The sequence below is a fragment of the Montipora foliosa genome, chromosome 2 (assembly GCF_036669935.1).
Source record: "Montipora foliosa isolate CH-2021 chromosome 2, ASM3666993v2, whole genome shotgun sequence".
Classification (NCBI taxonomy): domain Eukaryota; kingdom Metazoa; phylum Cnidaria; class Anthozoa; order Scleractinia; family Acroporidae; genus Montipora; species Montipora foliosa.
Genome location: NC_090870.1, coordinates 7,422,874 through 7,437,873, shown reverse-complemented (window position 1 = coordinate 7,437,873; position 15,000 = coordinate 7,422,874). Strand labels below are relative to the sequence as shown.

The 15,000-nt window shown below is 37.5% G+C and overlaps 2 protein-coding genes across 2 annotated transcripts in view; both read left to right on the top strand.

Annotated features, from left to right (window-relative positions):
- Positions 1–1,233, top strand: part of LOC137989068 (U6 snRNA-associated Sm-like protein LSm6) — a 3,720-nt gene extending 2,487 nt beyond the window's left edge. Inside the window, exons 3-4 of the mRNA XM_068834959.1 lie at positions 425–467; positions 1,067–1,233. Coding sequence (XP_068691060.1) covers positions 425–467; positions 1,067–1,104 — 81 coding nt within the window. The 3' untranslated portion in view covers positions 1,105–1,233. The remainder of the gene's footprint in view (positions 1–424; positions 468–1,066) is intronic.
- Positions 1,234–5,005: 3,772 nt separating this feature from the next.
- The window catches only part of LOC137992292 (RNA polymerase II elongation factor ELL2-like), a 22,123-nt gene continuing 12,128 nt past the window's right edge, over positions 5,006–15,000 (top strand). The window contains exons 1-7 of the mRNA XM_068837558.1: positions 5,006–5,171; positions 5,318–5,365; positions 8,825–9,063; positions 9,824–9,852; positions 11,565–11,697; positions 13,134–13,204; positions 14,766–14,815. Of these exons, the coding sequence (XP_068693659.1) occupies positions 5,037–5,171; positions 5,318–5,365; positions 8,825–9,063; positions 9,824–9,852; positions 11,565–11,697; positions 13,134–13,204; positions 14,766–14,815 (705 nt within the window). The 5' untranslated portion in view covers positions 5,006–5,036. The remainder of the gene's footprint in view (positions 5,172–5,317; positions 5,366–8,824; positions 9,064–9,823; positions 9,853–11,564; positions 11,698–13,133; positions 13,205–14,765; positions 14,816–15,000) is intronic.

Genomic DNA, 15,000 nt, shown 5'->3' with positions numbered 1-15,000 from the left:
GAAAATTTTAAAGGGGCCCTCAGAGCTAAATGCTGAGAACTTAGGAGCCCAACATATGAAGTGAAAGGTGTTTCTGTGAAAAAGTAAGGAGCCCAGAGCTATTCTTTTGGAGCCCCAGGCTACCGGGCTCCTGTTAGGCAACAGCCTTGAATGGTCTTGCTAAACGGCAAATAAATCAGCTATGGTCATTTGCGTAACTGGCACCAAAATGTTCCCAATGGGGCGGTTAAACTTTGAAGTTTGAGTGTCAAAACGTTGAATTTTGATTGGCCGGCAGAACATGTTTTTGTCACCCCTGTGGACAGGTAGTTGCAAGTGACGGTAATAATTAGTTATTATTGTTAAAGAAAGAGGAAGAGGTTTCATGAACTTTGAAATCTCCCTTTGCTTCCACATCTCATTCTTCTTTCCTTTCCCCCTTAAGCTCAAAAACAAATATGGAGACGCGTTCCTAAGAGGAAACAATGGTGAGTGTTGCACTTGTATCATTTGATGTGATTCTCTTTAATAATCAGGCTTGAAGGTTGTTTTGAACCATGAATCCCTTTCTCTTAAATTATTGTTATTGATTTTAACTAGTATAATGGGAAATAATGACTTTTGGTTTGTTGCTCTTATTTTAAAATCCCCAGTCACATTTTCCATCCTGGAAAATCTATTAAGGGTTCGGTCTTGAGCAGTGTTGCTGTTTCTTGATCGCCATTTAAGATTATCAGTCATTCTTGAATGGATTCGAACAAAAGCAAAGCGTAGAGCGAACACTTTTATGGTGCATCTTTGTGATTAATGCATTTAAAAAATAGCTATTGCAGATCACCAATACAACCTTTATTACTTCTGAATTACTGCTTGGGGCCCAGGGCTGAGAGCAGTGGTAAGAACACTTGCCTTCCACCAATTGTGTCCCAGGTTCTGACTTCCCGGACTTCCAACCTCAATAAGCTTGTCTTGATTTTCGCTCAAAAGTTGATCAAAATCATGTCAGGCAGGCTGCCACCATCATCCAATACTGTTGACGGTTACTTAAGTTATTTGCGTTGTTAATGTGACTTTCTTGTGTCTCTAGTATTATACATCAGCACACAAAAGACGAGCAGGAGATAGAAGACGATTCCTAAAAGAAGATTGTCTTTTGCATGTGAATCCAAAGGGGAAACAGAAACACGAACCCATGCCATGTCAATGTATTTATTGTTGTGTCTTCATCGTATTAAAAATTTAGTTGTTTGACAAGTGTGCCGTCTTGCCATTTAAAAGTAAAAAACGTGTGTAGAGGAAACGACTTGTGGGTTGAGAAGCATTAATCCTGTGGATTCCAATTGCTACTTTAGTTGCCATGGCTCTCTTATAGATGAACAGTTTAAGGTATCTGCTCTAGCTTTGGATACTTTGGACAAAAACCCATTTAGCCTCCACTCTTTCTACAAAGTAAGTTTAAACCGATGGAAACTATGGGCGTTTTCCATTTACCAAGAAATTACGGAAATTCCGGTTGGGATGTAAATGGAACACACGTTTTTGGTTCGTTCCACTGGAAAATTTCCGGAATAAACGGAACTTCTGAAAAGGTAGTCCTGTTTTCCCGTTGGAAACTTTCCGATGGAAATGTGTGTTCCATTTACAACTTTTGAAAGGTCTTACCACTTGCAGGCTATTCACGGCCACATTTTTTAATTTTGGCGCGTACAATCGCAATCACTGGGCGGCGAACGGACCTGAGTTAAATGGAACACGTTTCTCACCCGATGGAAATTTCCACCGAAATTTCCGGAAATTTTGTGTAAATGGAAAACGCCCTATGTTTCTAAACAAATTTCGTACCAGGAAAACTGAATTTTAAAATCGCTCATTTTCACTTTCTAATTTCGCTGGCACGGCCATCTTGAATAATTGTGAAGTGTTACAATTGCCTTGTTATTCTGAAGCAAAGAGCTTTCGTCTGATATCAATAGGGCAACCATAACACGTTTCAATTTTTCAAGATGGCGGCCCCCGAGAAATTTAAAAACAAAAATAGGCGCTTCTAAGACTTACTTATTTCGGATACAAAAGCTTTCTTTAAAAAAAAAAAAGAAATAGAGTGATTTGACCGTAAAGGTTATTTCCTGTGAGTTAGAGTTTTTTTTTTGTTGAAGTAGAGGTTCCCTTTAAACGATCCCTCAGTCTTCGTATTTGTCAAATTGTCGCGTTCATGAAAGAATTTCAAACAATGAGCCTTCAACTATTCCCTCCAAATACGTTCCATTTAGGTGAAGTTTCCTTCAAACTTAGGCTATGGGCCAGTCTAACTTAAACCTCGATTTTCATCAATCATTGCCCAAAACGTAGAAAAAGTGAGTTGCTTGAACGTAGATAACTGGAGGGATGGCGGGGGGTGGGGGATGGCGCAGTGGTGAGAGCACTCGCCTCCCACCAATGTGGCCCGGGTTCGATTCCCAGAGCCGGCGTCATATGTCGGATGACTTTGTTGGTTCTCTATTCTGCACCGAGAGGTTTTCTCCGGGTACTCCGGTTTCCCCTCCCCTCAAAAACCAAACTTTGACTTGATTTGTGTTAATTGTTAATTTCAATTTACAGTGTCCCCGATTAGTGCTTCTGCGCTAGAACGACTAGACACTTAAATAACATTCCTTAAATAAAGTTCCTTTCCTTTCCTCGACACTAGGTTGGACAATGAACAGCCTGATTATCCAAGGATTGGCAAAAGGAAAGTGACCTGGAGTGTGGTTTTGCCAAGCACTTTCTCTGCTCTTCTCAAGCAACTGACCCACAGGCGCCCCAAACTCAGTGTGAGGGAAAGCCAACAAAAATAATTATAAGGATTTGTTTGGGAATCCCGATAAAAGACCTGAGAAGATAATTTTACGAAAAACTCCTCAATCAAAAAGCCTAACCTCATTGCCATTGTGGATCGCTAACTTCCCGTGTTTTTTTTTCCCAGATTCGACGCGAATTGAGCCATTATCAGTTCCTCGGTTGTTTAGTTTAGTTTAAGTTTAAGTTTAAGTTTAATAAAGCTTCTTACCAATGTACAAAAGAAAATATATATACAAAAGTACAATAGGTAAAGGAAAGCAATAGGGGGAAACTGAATTCCCATATAAAAACTGCTCTCCAAAAATAAAAGTTAAAACAATTAAGAATAGTATAGCTAATATATAATTTCACAATGTGTACAATGTTGTCAACGATTATAATAAAATATCAAGGCTGAACACTGAATTTTCAGGAGCCCGCCAAATTGAGTCAAAATGTTCCCACGGTTACAATTCCACCGTAGAATTCAAGGGCAAAGGAATTTCTTTCATTTCAATTCGCTAGCCGCGCAATCGAAGCCCTGCCCCAAAAGAAACGATAAAACGATGGAAAAGATCCCCGTACACTTTTGAACACAACACGGCGACCGTTGAGTTCGGTTTGGTTATCAAAATTAGTTCATTCATATGTAAAGTAGAACTAATTACCATTACAAAAAACTTCGCACTTAGACTCACTTTGAAAAGGAGGCAGACATGAACTCGGAAATGGCCTATTGTCTAGTCTTGGAAATGTGGAGTAGCAAATGGAGTAGCACATGTTTCACGCCAGATTATGGCGAATTCTGGGATACTTGTCCGATAGTTGTCTTGTCTGGTGCACTAAATGGTAAATTTATAACAAGAAACGTTATCCAAATAAACGTTATCCAAATCATTCTGCAGACAGAAACGAATTGAACTTGAGTAACGCTTCTAATTGTGGAAATTGCCGATGAGCATTACCGGCGGCTCGGTTGGTTGAGCACCGGGCTGCCATGCGGGAGGTCGTGAGTTCGACTCCGGCCGGACCAACACTCAGGGTCTTAAAAAAAAAATGAGGAGAAAGTGCTGCCTTTGTAATTACATCCGCAAATGGTTAGACTTACAAGGACGATAAGCCGGAGGTCCCGGCTCACAAATAACTTCCATGGTCATTAGTTTCCTGTGGGACGTTAAAAAACCCACACACTATTCGAGAAGAGTAGGGGATGAAGTTCCTGGTGTTGTGGCTGTCCTCTGTGTGTAAATAACAAACAAACAAACAAACAAACCGTGTCTCGAGTTTTAGCGACTGCTTTCATGTAATTGGCGCCATATCTTTCCAGCTCAAGATAAAAGAAGCATTGCACATCCCCCTTCAGGAAAACCCGCGGGTTGTTATTCTTCTCAACATTTTCATTTCAACTAGCTGAGTTATCCTGACACATTATGTAATGCTGTTTTTTTATACGTTTCAAGCGTTCGCTCTTCATTACAGCGAAGAGACAACGCTGCCCTAACGAAGGCATAAGGCCCCGTCCACGCTAACGCGTTTTCGAAAACCTCCGGATCCCTGAAAACGGATTTAAAAAAGCGTCCACACTAGCGTTTTCGCATCGTAGTCGGCCGTCCACACTAGAGACTGAAAAGGGTGATCTAAACATGCCTTGTTGATGCCAGGCTTTGTTTACGTCTTGGCGTGCGGGAAAGTGAGGCATACAAAAAGAATATGATGTCAGTCGTATTCGAAAACCTCCGTTTTCGCCGTCCAGATATAAAATTAAGGATACTTGTCAATCGCTAGTCATCATCCAAGTCAGCAACTACAACTGAAGCACGTGGCTAATTATCATATGAAGGAGTTCATTACCTGCCACATGTGACTTGAATTGAAGCTAAATTCGAATTACCTTTTTTGCGTCTAGTATTTTCAGTATTTGTACTGTAACTGTAAGGCGACAATACAATTGAACCGAACGCGGTAAGTCACTATCACTCTTGGATACGTCCAGTTCCGGTTTCTAGACAAAAACGAAGCTTCGAGCACTTCCGGTTCGCTCTGATACCGAATGAAGCACATGTTGAAGCCTCAACTCGATGCCTCCCGATCGTGAGGTTAGCACTTCCTTTGAACCATATTAGGTCATATCCGTTGTGTTTGGTTCTATTTATTGGACAGGCGCAACCATCATTTCCTAGCGGATGTTGCTCCCGGATGGTTGAGGGTTGGTTAGGTTTTCAGTGGGAAGAAAAGATGCTATGGCTGTTGTGCTAGAACCCAATTCTGTTTACAACCTTATATCTCGGACAGACGCAAGCAATAATAAGCTTTTAGTCCATGTAAAATTGACAGATTCTTGTTTACGAGCTCTCGAAGAGTATCAGTCAGGCGAGGTATGCTTCGAGGGGTTTGATATCTTAAGCGAATGCGATATAGCGTTGACTTTATTGTGTGAGATTCAAGGCATCAATTCTATGATATTCCTTCGATGATTTTTGCTAATTGCTTTTGTTGTTCCTTATTTGTCGTGCTTTAACAGGTGTTGTCAAGACGCAAACCTACGATCAAATTTTCAGGATTTCAAGGGGTATTCATTTTAATATAGATTTCGCTACAGTTTCGCTTCTTTATCGGTTCCTCTCTAGCTATTAAGCTTAATTTCTGCCCTGGCTTTACCGGTTAATAAAAAGTGAGCCAAGTTGAGAATGAATTAATTATGTAACCAGATGGCAATTCAGACATGATAGAAAACAGGGCAGATTTGACTATTCGACTTAATCCGTGAGCTCAATATTTCCTATATATATATTAAACTTGTTCATCAAAATTGTTTAGATTGAAGCCTTATAATATTAAACCCTTGCTCCTTTGAACATCGAGGACTTGGTTATTTGAAAGTTTGCTATCATTTGTGATCATTTGTTGTTCACGTTCTTCATATTTGATATAAAGCTTAGTTCCCTTGAATTACAATGCAAATTATTTAGCGAGTTCATCGAGTATTTGTTTTCAAATTTAGCGAGCAGGAACATAGAACAGTCTGATCTTCAATTTTGACTTTGTCATCATTTCACGAATGTTATACTAAATCAGTTGAAGCGTTAAATTTCATTTTCTTTGAAAGAAAATAAAACAACCCTTGACATATTTCCTTGTCGGTCGTTTGGCTTTTGGTCGCAGTATTTAGTCGTGATAGTTTTAGCTACTCTTCAAGTTGGTTTTATTCAGATGACAGAGCATATTATGGCTTAGTAAACTCAACAAGAGAGAGCTCGACTTGAAATCATGACTGATGATAAATTTTAAAGATACAAACTTTTACAAACTGTTAATCAAGGGTTGATGTGAAAAGTTGTCCAAATATCCGAAATATTATTTTTTCAGGCATTCTATTTTTCGGAGTTTTTGAAGGCCCTTATAGATAGACAGATTTAAGAGTAAGCTTTTCATCTCCATACCACACAAGTGTTGAGTCGCCCGTGAAAGGAGATTTTGTTAAAATATACATTTAAATTGACAATACACTGTTTGCAAAACGCCAACTTGGTCTAAAACCAATTGGTGCATATGCTTGTGTGCGGCATGAAAAAATTCCTGCCATAATTCTGCAAATACTTTGACCCATTTCATCTGTGAGAATGAGTAAAGTAAACATCTTGTCAGATATTTTTTAATGACCTTTCAAGAGAACTCCTTCTCTTCTTCTGCTTTCTTTTTATTTTTTTAATACCCTTTAAAAAAAAGTATCCTCTTTCCAATAAATATCTTTCTACATCTGAGAAGGAGTGACTTGAAGTTGGAAGGGTTAAAAACTGGCAATTTTACTGAATGTACAGTTTCAATACTCACTAGATCTTTCTATTATGCAAGGGCCTATACTGAATTGCATTAAATTGGACGAGTGTCATTTACTGGCCAATCCAAAATATGTTCAGGGGGGCATATTTTTGTCACATTTGAAGAAGTCAATAAGCTAAGCTAAGTTTTTGACCTGCCTTTTTTGATAATTTGATAAGAATAGTTAATCATGTTCTTTATCATCCGTACATCTCTTTAGGAAACCTTCCGCGAAAATAAAAAAAATAGAAAAAATAAAATAAAATAATCAACAAAAAAGTATAAATGTAAAAATAAAAAAAGGAAGATTAAATATGAATATGAAACGTACAAGACAATATAACAACAATCTCTTTATATTCTAAACCATACTAATTTTTTTCTGAGAATGGTAATGTTGCTGCATTTAAATAGTGCATGTTCTATTTACATATTCAAATGATTTTTACAATCAATCTAACTATGGATGAGATTGGGCATCAGCATATACAGGCATCACTGGCATCCGCTATCAGCCCATGAGTGATCTCACACACCAACATGATATATGTGATGCGTAAATGGTACAATAATGTATTGTTATTCAATCTGTTTGTGAGATTGGCTGGGGTTTTATTTGAAGCTGGGATGTGGGTACTAGTACCAGTCTATGTTGAGTACAGTACCTGCCTTTGCTCAAAGGAGGTCTCAAGATCAAAAGCCAGACTATACAATTATAGGGGTGCCCACTTTACTCTATCACAAGGTCCCTTCTACTTTAAAACTTGAATAACTGAAATGCTGTATATAGATTTTTATCTTCTCGTTTTCATACCATTTAGTTTTATTATTTATTCGTATATCATTTAATTAATTTTACTTTCTTTCAATTTCCTAATGTGTAAATTCTCCGCTTATTCTTTAGCCAATTTTTGACTCGAGTTCTTTTACTTCTCAACCAATTTTCATAAATTATTTGTTAACGCGACACATTAGCTGTATGTGCTAGGAGCCTAAATAACAAGCTCCAATTGATTCGAGTATAAATAAAGTTATGCTATGTTACGAAACCCCTGGATTGGACATCGGTGTACAGGGCTATTAGCCCATTAGTGATCTCACCCAATGATACATAAATGGCACAATATTGCCAGTAGTATTAATATTATCAAGTGAAGTAAAATTGAATTAAGGGAACCTGTTTCATTCAGTGTTTCAAGTAATATCTACTGTTACCTGGTCAAAAATTCTTCAACATACCTGGACATTGACCTATCAAATTAAGCCCCTAGGCGGGTCTGGGGGTATGCTCCCCCCAGCAGTTTTTAAATTTTATACTATTTGTGTTACATTCAGGCAGTTTATTTTTAGAAGGAGTCCTGGTATTCTTTGTAAACTTACCTAATTATTCAGATCTTATTATTTATTTTAATTGTTAATTTATCTTCAATTTGTATTATGTGAAGATCTGTATAATTAGAGCGAGTTTCAATTGAGTGTCGTAAAACCAAAACCAAAGTAATTACTTTGGCCAATCAAAAAGGACTGAGACAATCCCGCAAACCAATCAAAACTCGAAGTAATTACACGTAGCTGACACAAAGCGCGGGAAAATGTGCACGCGTGAGTCACGATTGGTTTTGGTTTCACTTCCGATTGGTTGAAAAAATGGCGCGAGAACTTTGAACCAATCACTGACTGAAGTAATCATAAACCAAAGTAATTATCTAATTACTTTCGACACTCAATTGAAAACCGCTCTAAGTTGAGTAAAGTAATTAAAGTAAATTAAAGTAAAATTAGACCCTCTGAAATGCATTTTCCTGCACTCTGAGATGCATTTTATATTTATCTCAATCAAAAAGTTATGAAAATAAAAGAGGGCAAAAAGATAAACTTCTCAATAAATAAAGATACGGAAAAATTAATGTTTGGATTTTTACCAAAAACACGTCTTAGAATCAGGAACACAGACAACACAAGGCAGCAATAATTATATTTTCTTCAGAAGGAAAATGTTTATAAATAAATTTCAATTTGATTTGCTGTGTGAATATTCGTTGTACAGCAACCATCACCTGTACAAATTGTAACATTGACTGGCTCAGTTGTAACAGGTGTGACAGGTTACGGGCCCTAATAACACTGAAAAGCAGTCTAAAAAATGTATTTCTGAACGAGGAAAGCTAAAATCAAGATAGTATTCTTTCTTGTTTTGTATATTTTTCAGTCAATATCAATACCCCTCAGTAAAAGTATTTCGGGAGATGAAAACACAGCTGAATTCAAGCTGGACTGCTCTGTGCTTCAGTCAGCTGGGATGGACTGTATACAGCAGCCTGGTGGCAGTCAAGACATTCAAACTGTTGGTGCCATCACACACAAGATCAATGTCAGAGCCACTGATGACAGTTACCAGATGACGCAACAAAGGATGAAGGAGGTTGAAGAGGAAAGGAAGGGAGTAAGGTATGCATGAACAGGCAGGAAACATCAAGTTTCAATTTTTCGTTGCTGGGAAGCATTCTCATTAATAGGAATAAAATCATTTGTATTCCAAAACTCTCAGTAACACCTTTTGACAGGTTGAAGTACTTTGCTTTTCTGGAAACATTCATGTTTACAGAGTTGACCGTTATCTTTTTCCTAGATGAGTGCATGTGATGGTACACTCAGTCTGTTAAAAAAAGCTGTCAAAAGTGTGACTGTGAACAAACATTCTTACAATGTGCAGTATACATTGTAAAAAAGTGAAATGAGTTTTATATGACCGCACACCGGTGGCTCAGTTGGTTGAGCTTCGGGCTGTCATACAGGAGGTGGTCTTGGGTTTGAACCCCTGCTGGATCAACACTCTTGATCTTAAAATAACTGAGGAGAACTTTTAGTGCTGCCTTTAAAGACATGTATAATTACATCTACAAATGGTTAGACTTTCAAGTCTTCTCGGATAAGGACTATAAACCGTAGGCCCTGTCTCACAAATACCTTCTATCTTCACAAGTACCCTGTGGGATGCTAAAGAACCCCCACACACTATTCGAGAAGTGTAGGGGATGAAGTCCCTGGTGTTGTGGCCGTCCTATTGATGTCTCTACAAAGGCTTGTGGTGTATGAGGCCACCTAAGCAGAAAGTTCAGCCACAAGTCAAAAAGAGACTTTGCCGAGTCCTGGAATATGTATTTACATTGTTTTTTTGTGTTTTCTTTCTTTTTTTTTTTTTTTTCAGCACAAAAGTAATTAATATGCCAAAGAAAGGTACTGTTCTAGCAAGTTCTATGTTTTTTAGGGTGGTTAAAAGCGTAATGTTCAGTATTTTACCGAAGTGGAGCCAATTTTTCAAAAGCCACTAATTCACACTTAACTATCAAGCACAGCTGGAATTTTGCTCTTAAAAAAGCTTTTCTTGGAACAATGATGTTATGTTATGGTGAAGGAAAGTTGAAGTAAAAGTCAAAACTTGAAGGATGAAAATATTGTGGAAACCTGTTTTTGTAAGTAAGTAATTTAAAATAAATTTAACCCATTCATAACTGAAGCAGCTCCCTTCAACAAGTGAAATAATGTGCTGTTTTCACAAACATCTATTATAATAAGTCTCAAACTCAAGTGGGAATGGGCCTGGATGTTGTTAACCCATTTACCCCTAAAGAGTCCTCCATAGATGAGAAAAAATGTCTGGCATTAAGAGACAGAGTAAAATCTATTAGTAATAAATTATACTAAAACAGTGGATAGCGTTGAAGGTGTGCTCTGATTGGTCACTCATACTCCAAATACTCCTTGCTATTCATGCCTGAGGAACTTGCGCTGTATTTGTGACCAAAAATATTGTAATCGTTGCAGGAATAAGTGAGCCAAAATCATCTTTTTGTGCTTATATTATCTCACTTTTTTAGTGTTAATCATAACCATTTTCTTGGAAATTGTAATGGTTATGATTAATTGGTAACAGGACTTCATGTTGTCTAATTCGCTTTGTAATCATACTTGTAATAGCGCTTTGCACTATTTCTACATGAGCCCCCCGCATAGACTCAGACAAACATTTCGATCTACTGAAAGGAAATGTATGAGTGAGGTAAGTGATAGTAAAGGAAAAAAGAAGAAAACTGTACAAATCTGTGGAGTTGGTTTCTAAATCGGACTCACAGTATCCTGATAAATGACCTTAAATTGCCGAAATCTCTCAAAGAGTTGGAGAAATCATGAAAGAAAGTCTTCATACCGCTACCAAAAGACATCAAGAAATGTAAGCCATGGTTAATTGATTAAAGGCGGGAATTCTTAACTGTGAAAAACATATATTTGTGCTCTACAAATTAAAAGGTCCCACAGCAGAAGCTCCTGATGTCCACCAGGAGTAACAAGGAGGTTCATAAAAGGGAAATCTTTACCGCTTCGAATAACAAATTTTTCCCATTCTAGTTTTGAAAAATGCATGAGACTTTGAAATACGCCTAAAAACGTCGTCACGTTTGCCCGTCAATTTCAACCTCCTACACTTTAAACACCATTCTAGCTGCTCAATTGTGTATTGTTGTAGTTCTCTCTTGAGAATTGAGCCAAGAAAACGGTTGACGTCGCTTAAAACCGAAAAGATTGAAGAGAATATTATGCCTCATTTCTCTTGTGACTCTTACAGACTGAACTTTGTTTGTCTGAGTCACTTGGGGATCTATAATTTCATGACATCATTAGTGCAAAGCGCTATTAAACAAATTGGACTCCCGCTATGCAGTCGTCCGATTTTGTGAATCACTTGACAATTACAGACCAAATTGGACTCCACTCAGTCCTATTGCCATTTTATACTAAAACAACTATTCACTTCATTGTCGTCGGCTAGTGGTGGACATTTACCTCACTACCACCTCCACAATAGTTGTTAATTAGTCTCCTCTCAGGTGGTCATGTGTTAATCTAGTTTTGGACAATTGGTCACTGATATCTTTGTTCCTATGTTTCAGGAAGTAAAAAGATCTCCAAAGTTTTACCAGCATACAAACAGCAAAATAGTTTGAATGTGCTTTCAGCTGTAAAGAGGCAAATTAAATCTGGCGCTGGAATAAAAGTTTCTAATGGGATCAGCAAATCACTAAGGTACATGGATATCTCTTGAATTACCATGTTCACTGTAAATATTTCATCAAGGTTTCAAAACAATCTTCTAACTTGGAAACATTAATTCTGGGTTCAGGGGTTATGTGGATTTGGAATAACTGAACAGAGGTTAAAATCATGTTAGATTATTTTATTACTTTAGCTGTAACTCTTTTAGTCAAAAGAACAGAGATTTGTATAGTTATACAGTAGATGTGAAATAACAAAGAGTATTCAATTTGATGAAAGACAGTTACATAATGAGAGTGGAACATGTTCCTGCCTATATTGATTTCTTACACATACACTAAAGCATGGATACCTTAAACTACTGTAAATGTATATGGTTATAAAATTCATTAATTATTCATGATGGGGAAATGAAATAAATGTTTCGTTAATCAATATCTGGGTATCTGATACAGATTTTTCTTCATTTACATAACGGTTTCTTTTGATTTTCCCTGTTAAAATGTCTTGAATCACCAAAAACATTTCAATGCTGATGTTTAATGAGTCGTATGTATTTACGTCAACTTGACTTTGTAAGTGTGATACAGATCTGCCACTCATATTGTATATGTTACTGAGAGATTACATAAGGAAGTGCAGAACTCGTATTTTGATACATGACCAAGATTATACAGGCTGAATCCCTGGGCCTGTTCCTTATTAATTTGATAATTATGCCAAAACGGTTTGAACAATGTCATAGTCAAGAAAGCAGTAATTTTTTGTCAATATTATTATTATTATTATTATTATTATTATTATTATTTATTATTATTATTATTATTATTATTATTATTATTATTTATTATTATTATTATTATTATTATTATTATTATTGGGAGTGTACATAACATATAATAGCCTGACTCACTGTATCACAGGACAAAAGACTGCTAAGTTTATCCTCATGTCCATGTACCTTAATAATCTTGAGAAAAAAACAACAAAATACCCAGTTGCTTCAGGTGGGAAGAAATGTATTTTTTTGAGGAGATAATCACACTGTGCCATGTCATGTGATAAGGGGAATAGGCTTTTGTTTTGGCTAACAGCTTCTATAAGAAAGGGAAGCATTACTTAGTTATTGTTGCATGCATGTGTTATGGTGGAGGTAGTGCAAAATTGTTGGCATTGTCCACGGTCGTGTTGAATTGACATTTTTACGGAACTGTGACCGAGAGTTAGGGCACCACCCTATTGACCCCAGTAGGATGCTAAGGGCAAGGGTTCAAGTCTTATTTGTGGACTTGGAAATATTACACTGCTTGGATCTTCTCGCCAAATTTTGTGTAGTTCCCATTTTTGTGTGTTAGTTACGTGAATTGTACATGTACTTCCAACTGTCAGAAGCCTTCGAACCAATTCCACATGACTGTGCACCTGGGAGTCACATCTCGAGTTGTTGTTTTTTTCTTCTTTTACAGAGAAAGAGTTATACATTTATTAGCAGTTAGACCTTACAAGAAACCTGAGTTGATATCTAGACTTACTAAAGGTATGACTTATAATATTTATTACAGTACCTGTTGTTAGTAATATCATAGTTAATGGAGGGGAATGGTTATGAAACCCAACATATTTCTTCATTGCATGTTTTTGTTCTCTTTTTTGGCCTTGACTGTGCACAAAACACAATATTTGTTGACTCCGTACTGAGGAACTACATGTAACCAATAGAAAGTTGTTGTCAAGTGAAGCTATGATCTTCGCAGTTATGAGAGCAATTTTTGCAATTGATAGAGAAGCCTGAAAAATTCAGGACTTCAACGGGGTTTGAACCCGTGACCTCGTGAGCTGATGTTGGGAGCTGGTCATATACCATTTCATCATAAGATTGATTCATTCCTCACGGGACCATTACAACCCACAAATGACCAGCTCCTAACATCAGTGGCTTCATAGCTCAGTTGGTTAGACTGTCGCACCGGAATTGCGAGGTCACAAGTTCAAACCCCGTTGAAGTCCTGAATTTTTCAGGCTTCTCTACGCAAATGCAAAAATTGCTCTCATAACTGCGAAGATCATAGCTTCACTTGATTTCATATCCGCAGTTCATGTATGATTCATTTCATATACCATTTCATCATTGATTCATTCCTCACGGAACCATTACAACCCACAAATGACCAGCTCCCAACATCAGTGGCTTCATAGCTCAGTTGGTTAAATCGGATAAATTACTATCCAGTGGTTAAACACTAGGAAAACCAATTGAGTTCCAGTGGATAGTGATTTATCTGGTGGATAGCGCTATCCAACGTTTGAACAACTGGGGCTTGGTCTGATTAATTTCATTTGCATGGGCTTGCTGCAATGGTAATAGATTTTCCTGCAAATGCTGTAGATTCAAACTTCGTGCTGACCACTTACTGAAGTTGTGTTTGGTGACCCTGAATGCAAATCTGACATCCTTTAATTTGTGAAAAGCCAATTGGCTGCCTCCTTCAAGGAAGCTTTCATGCTTTTCAACTGATCCAACCAGTGGGTGGTTGTACATTGGACTACGGAGTACTCTGCAGGAGGTTGTGAGATCAAAATTCAGACCATCACTCCTGAAGGGTCTAGAAAGTGCTGCCTTTGTAGTGACATCTTCTAATGGTTAGACTCTCTTGTCTTCTCGGATAAGGAAGATTACCCATAGACCCCGTCTCACAACCCTTCAATTTTCGTAACCCTGTGTAACATAAAAGAACTCACACACTATTCTCTCTAAAGTGCTGGGCTTGGAGTTCCCAGTGTTGTGGTCTGTCGATCTATATGTCCTCTGTGGTATATCATGGTTGGGAGGGTAAACACTTGGGAAGTCAACCTGTGAAAGGGACTTAGCTTCTTATTGTTGACTGTCAATGGCCATTGTCCCTTAATGTATAAAATAATGAATAAATGAATGTACTTTGAGGTTCTTCTTTCTGTTAACAACCCCACAAGCTTCAAGTGTAAACATCACTGTCTTGATGAAATTATTTACCGCATCCTTTTCTTGGCGGTAATAACTGACTGGTGTCAAATATTGCAACAATCAAGGACAAAAGAATGATTAATTCTCATCTTTTTAGATGGAGTGAAAGGAAAAGAAAGGAATGCTTTGACAACAATACTACAACAGGTGAAGTTTATGATTAAAGATTGACATTTTGTGAAAGTTCGATTAGCCCATCCCATCTCGTTTATCTTTCAGGGAAGGAAAGTCAGTGCCTGTTATGTAATTGACACAAAAATTGGATGCACATCACTTACCCAAAAATGTGAAGTAATTTATGAAAAAAAAAATACCGTACATGCTACTGAAGG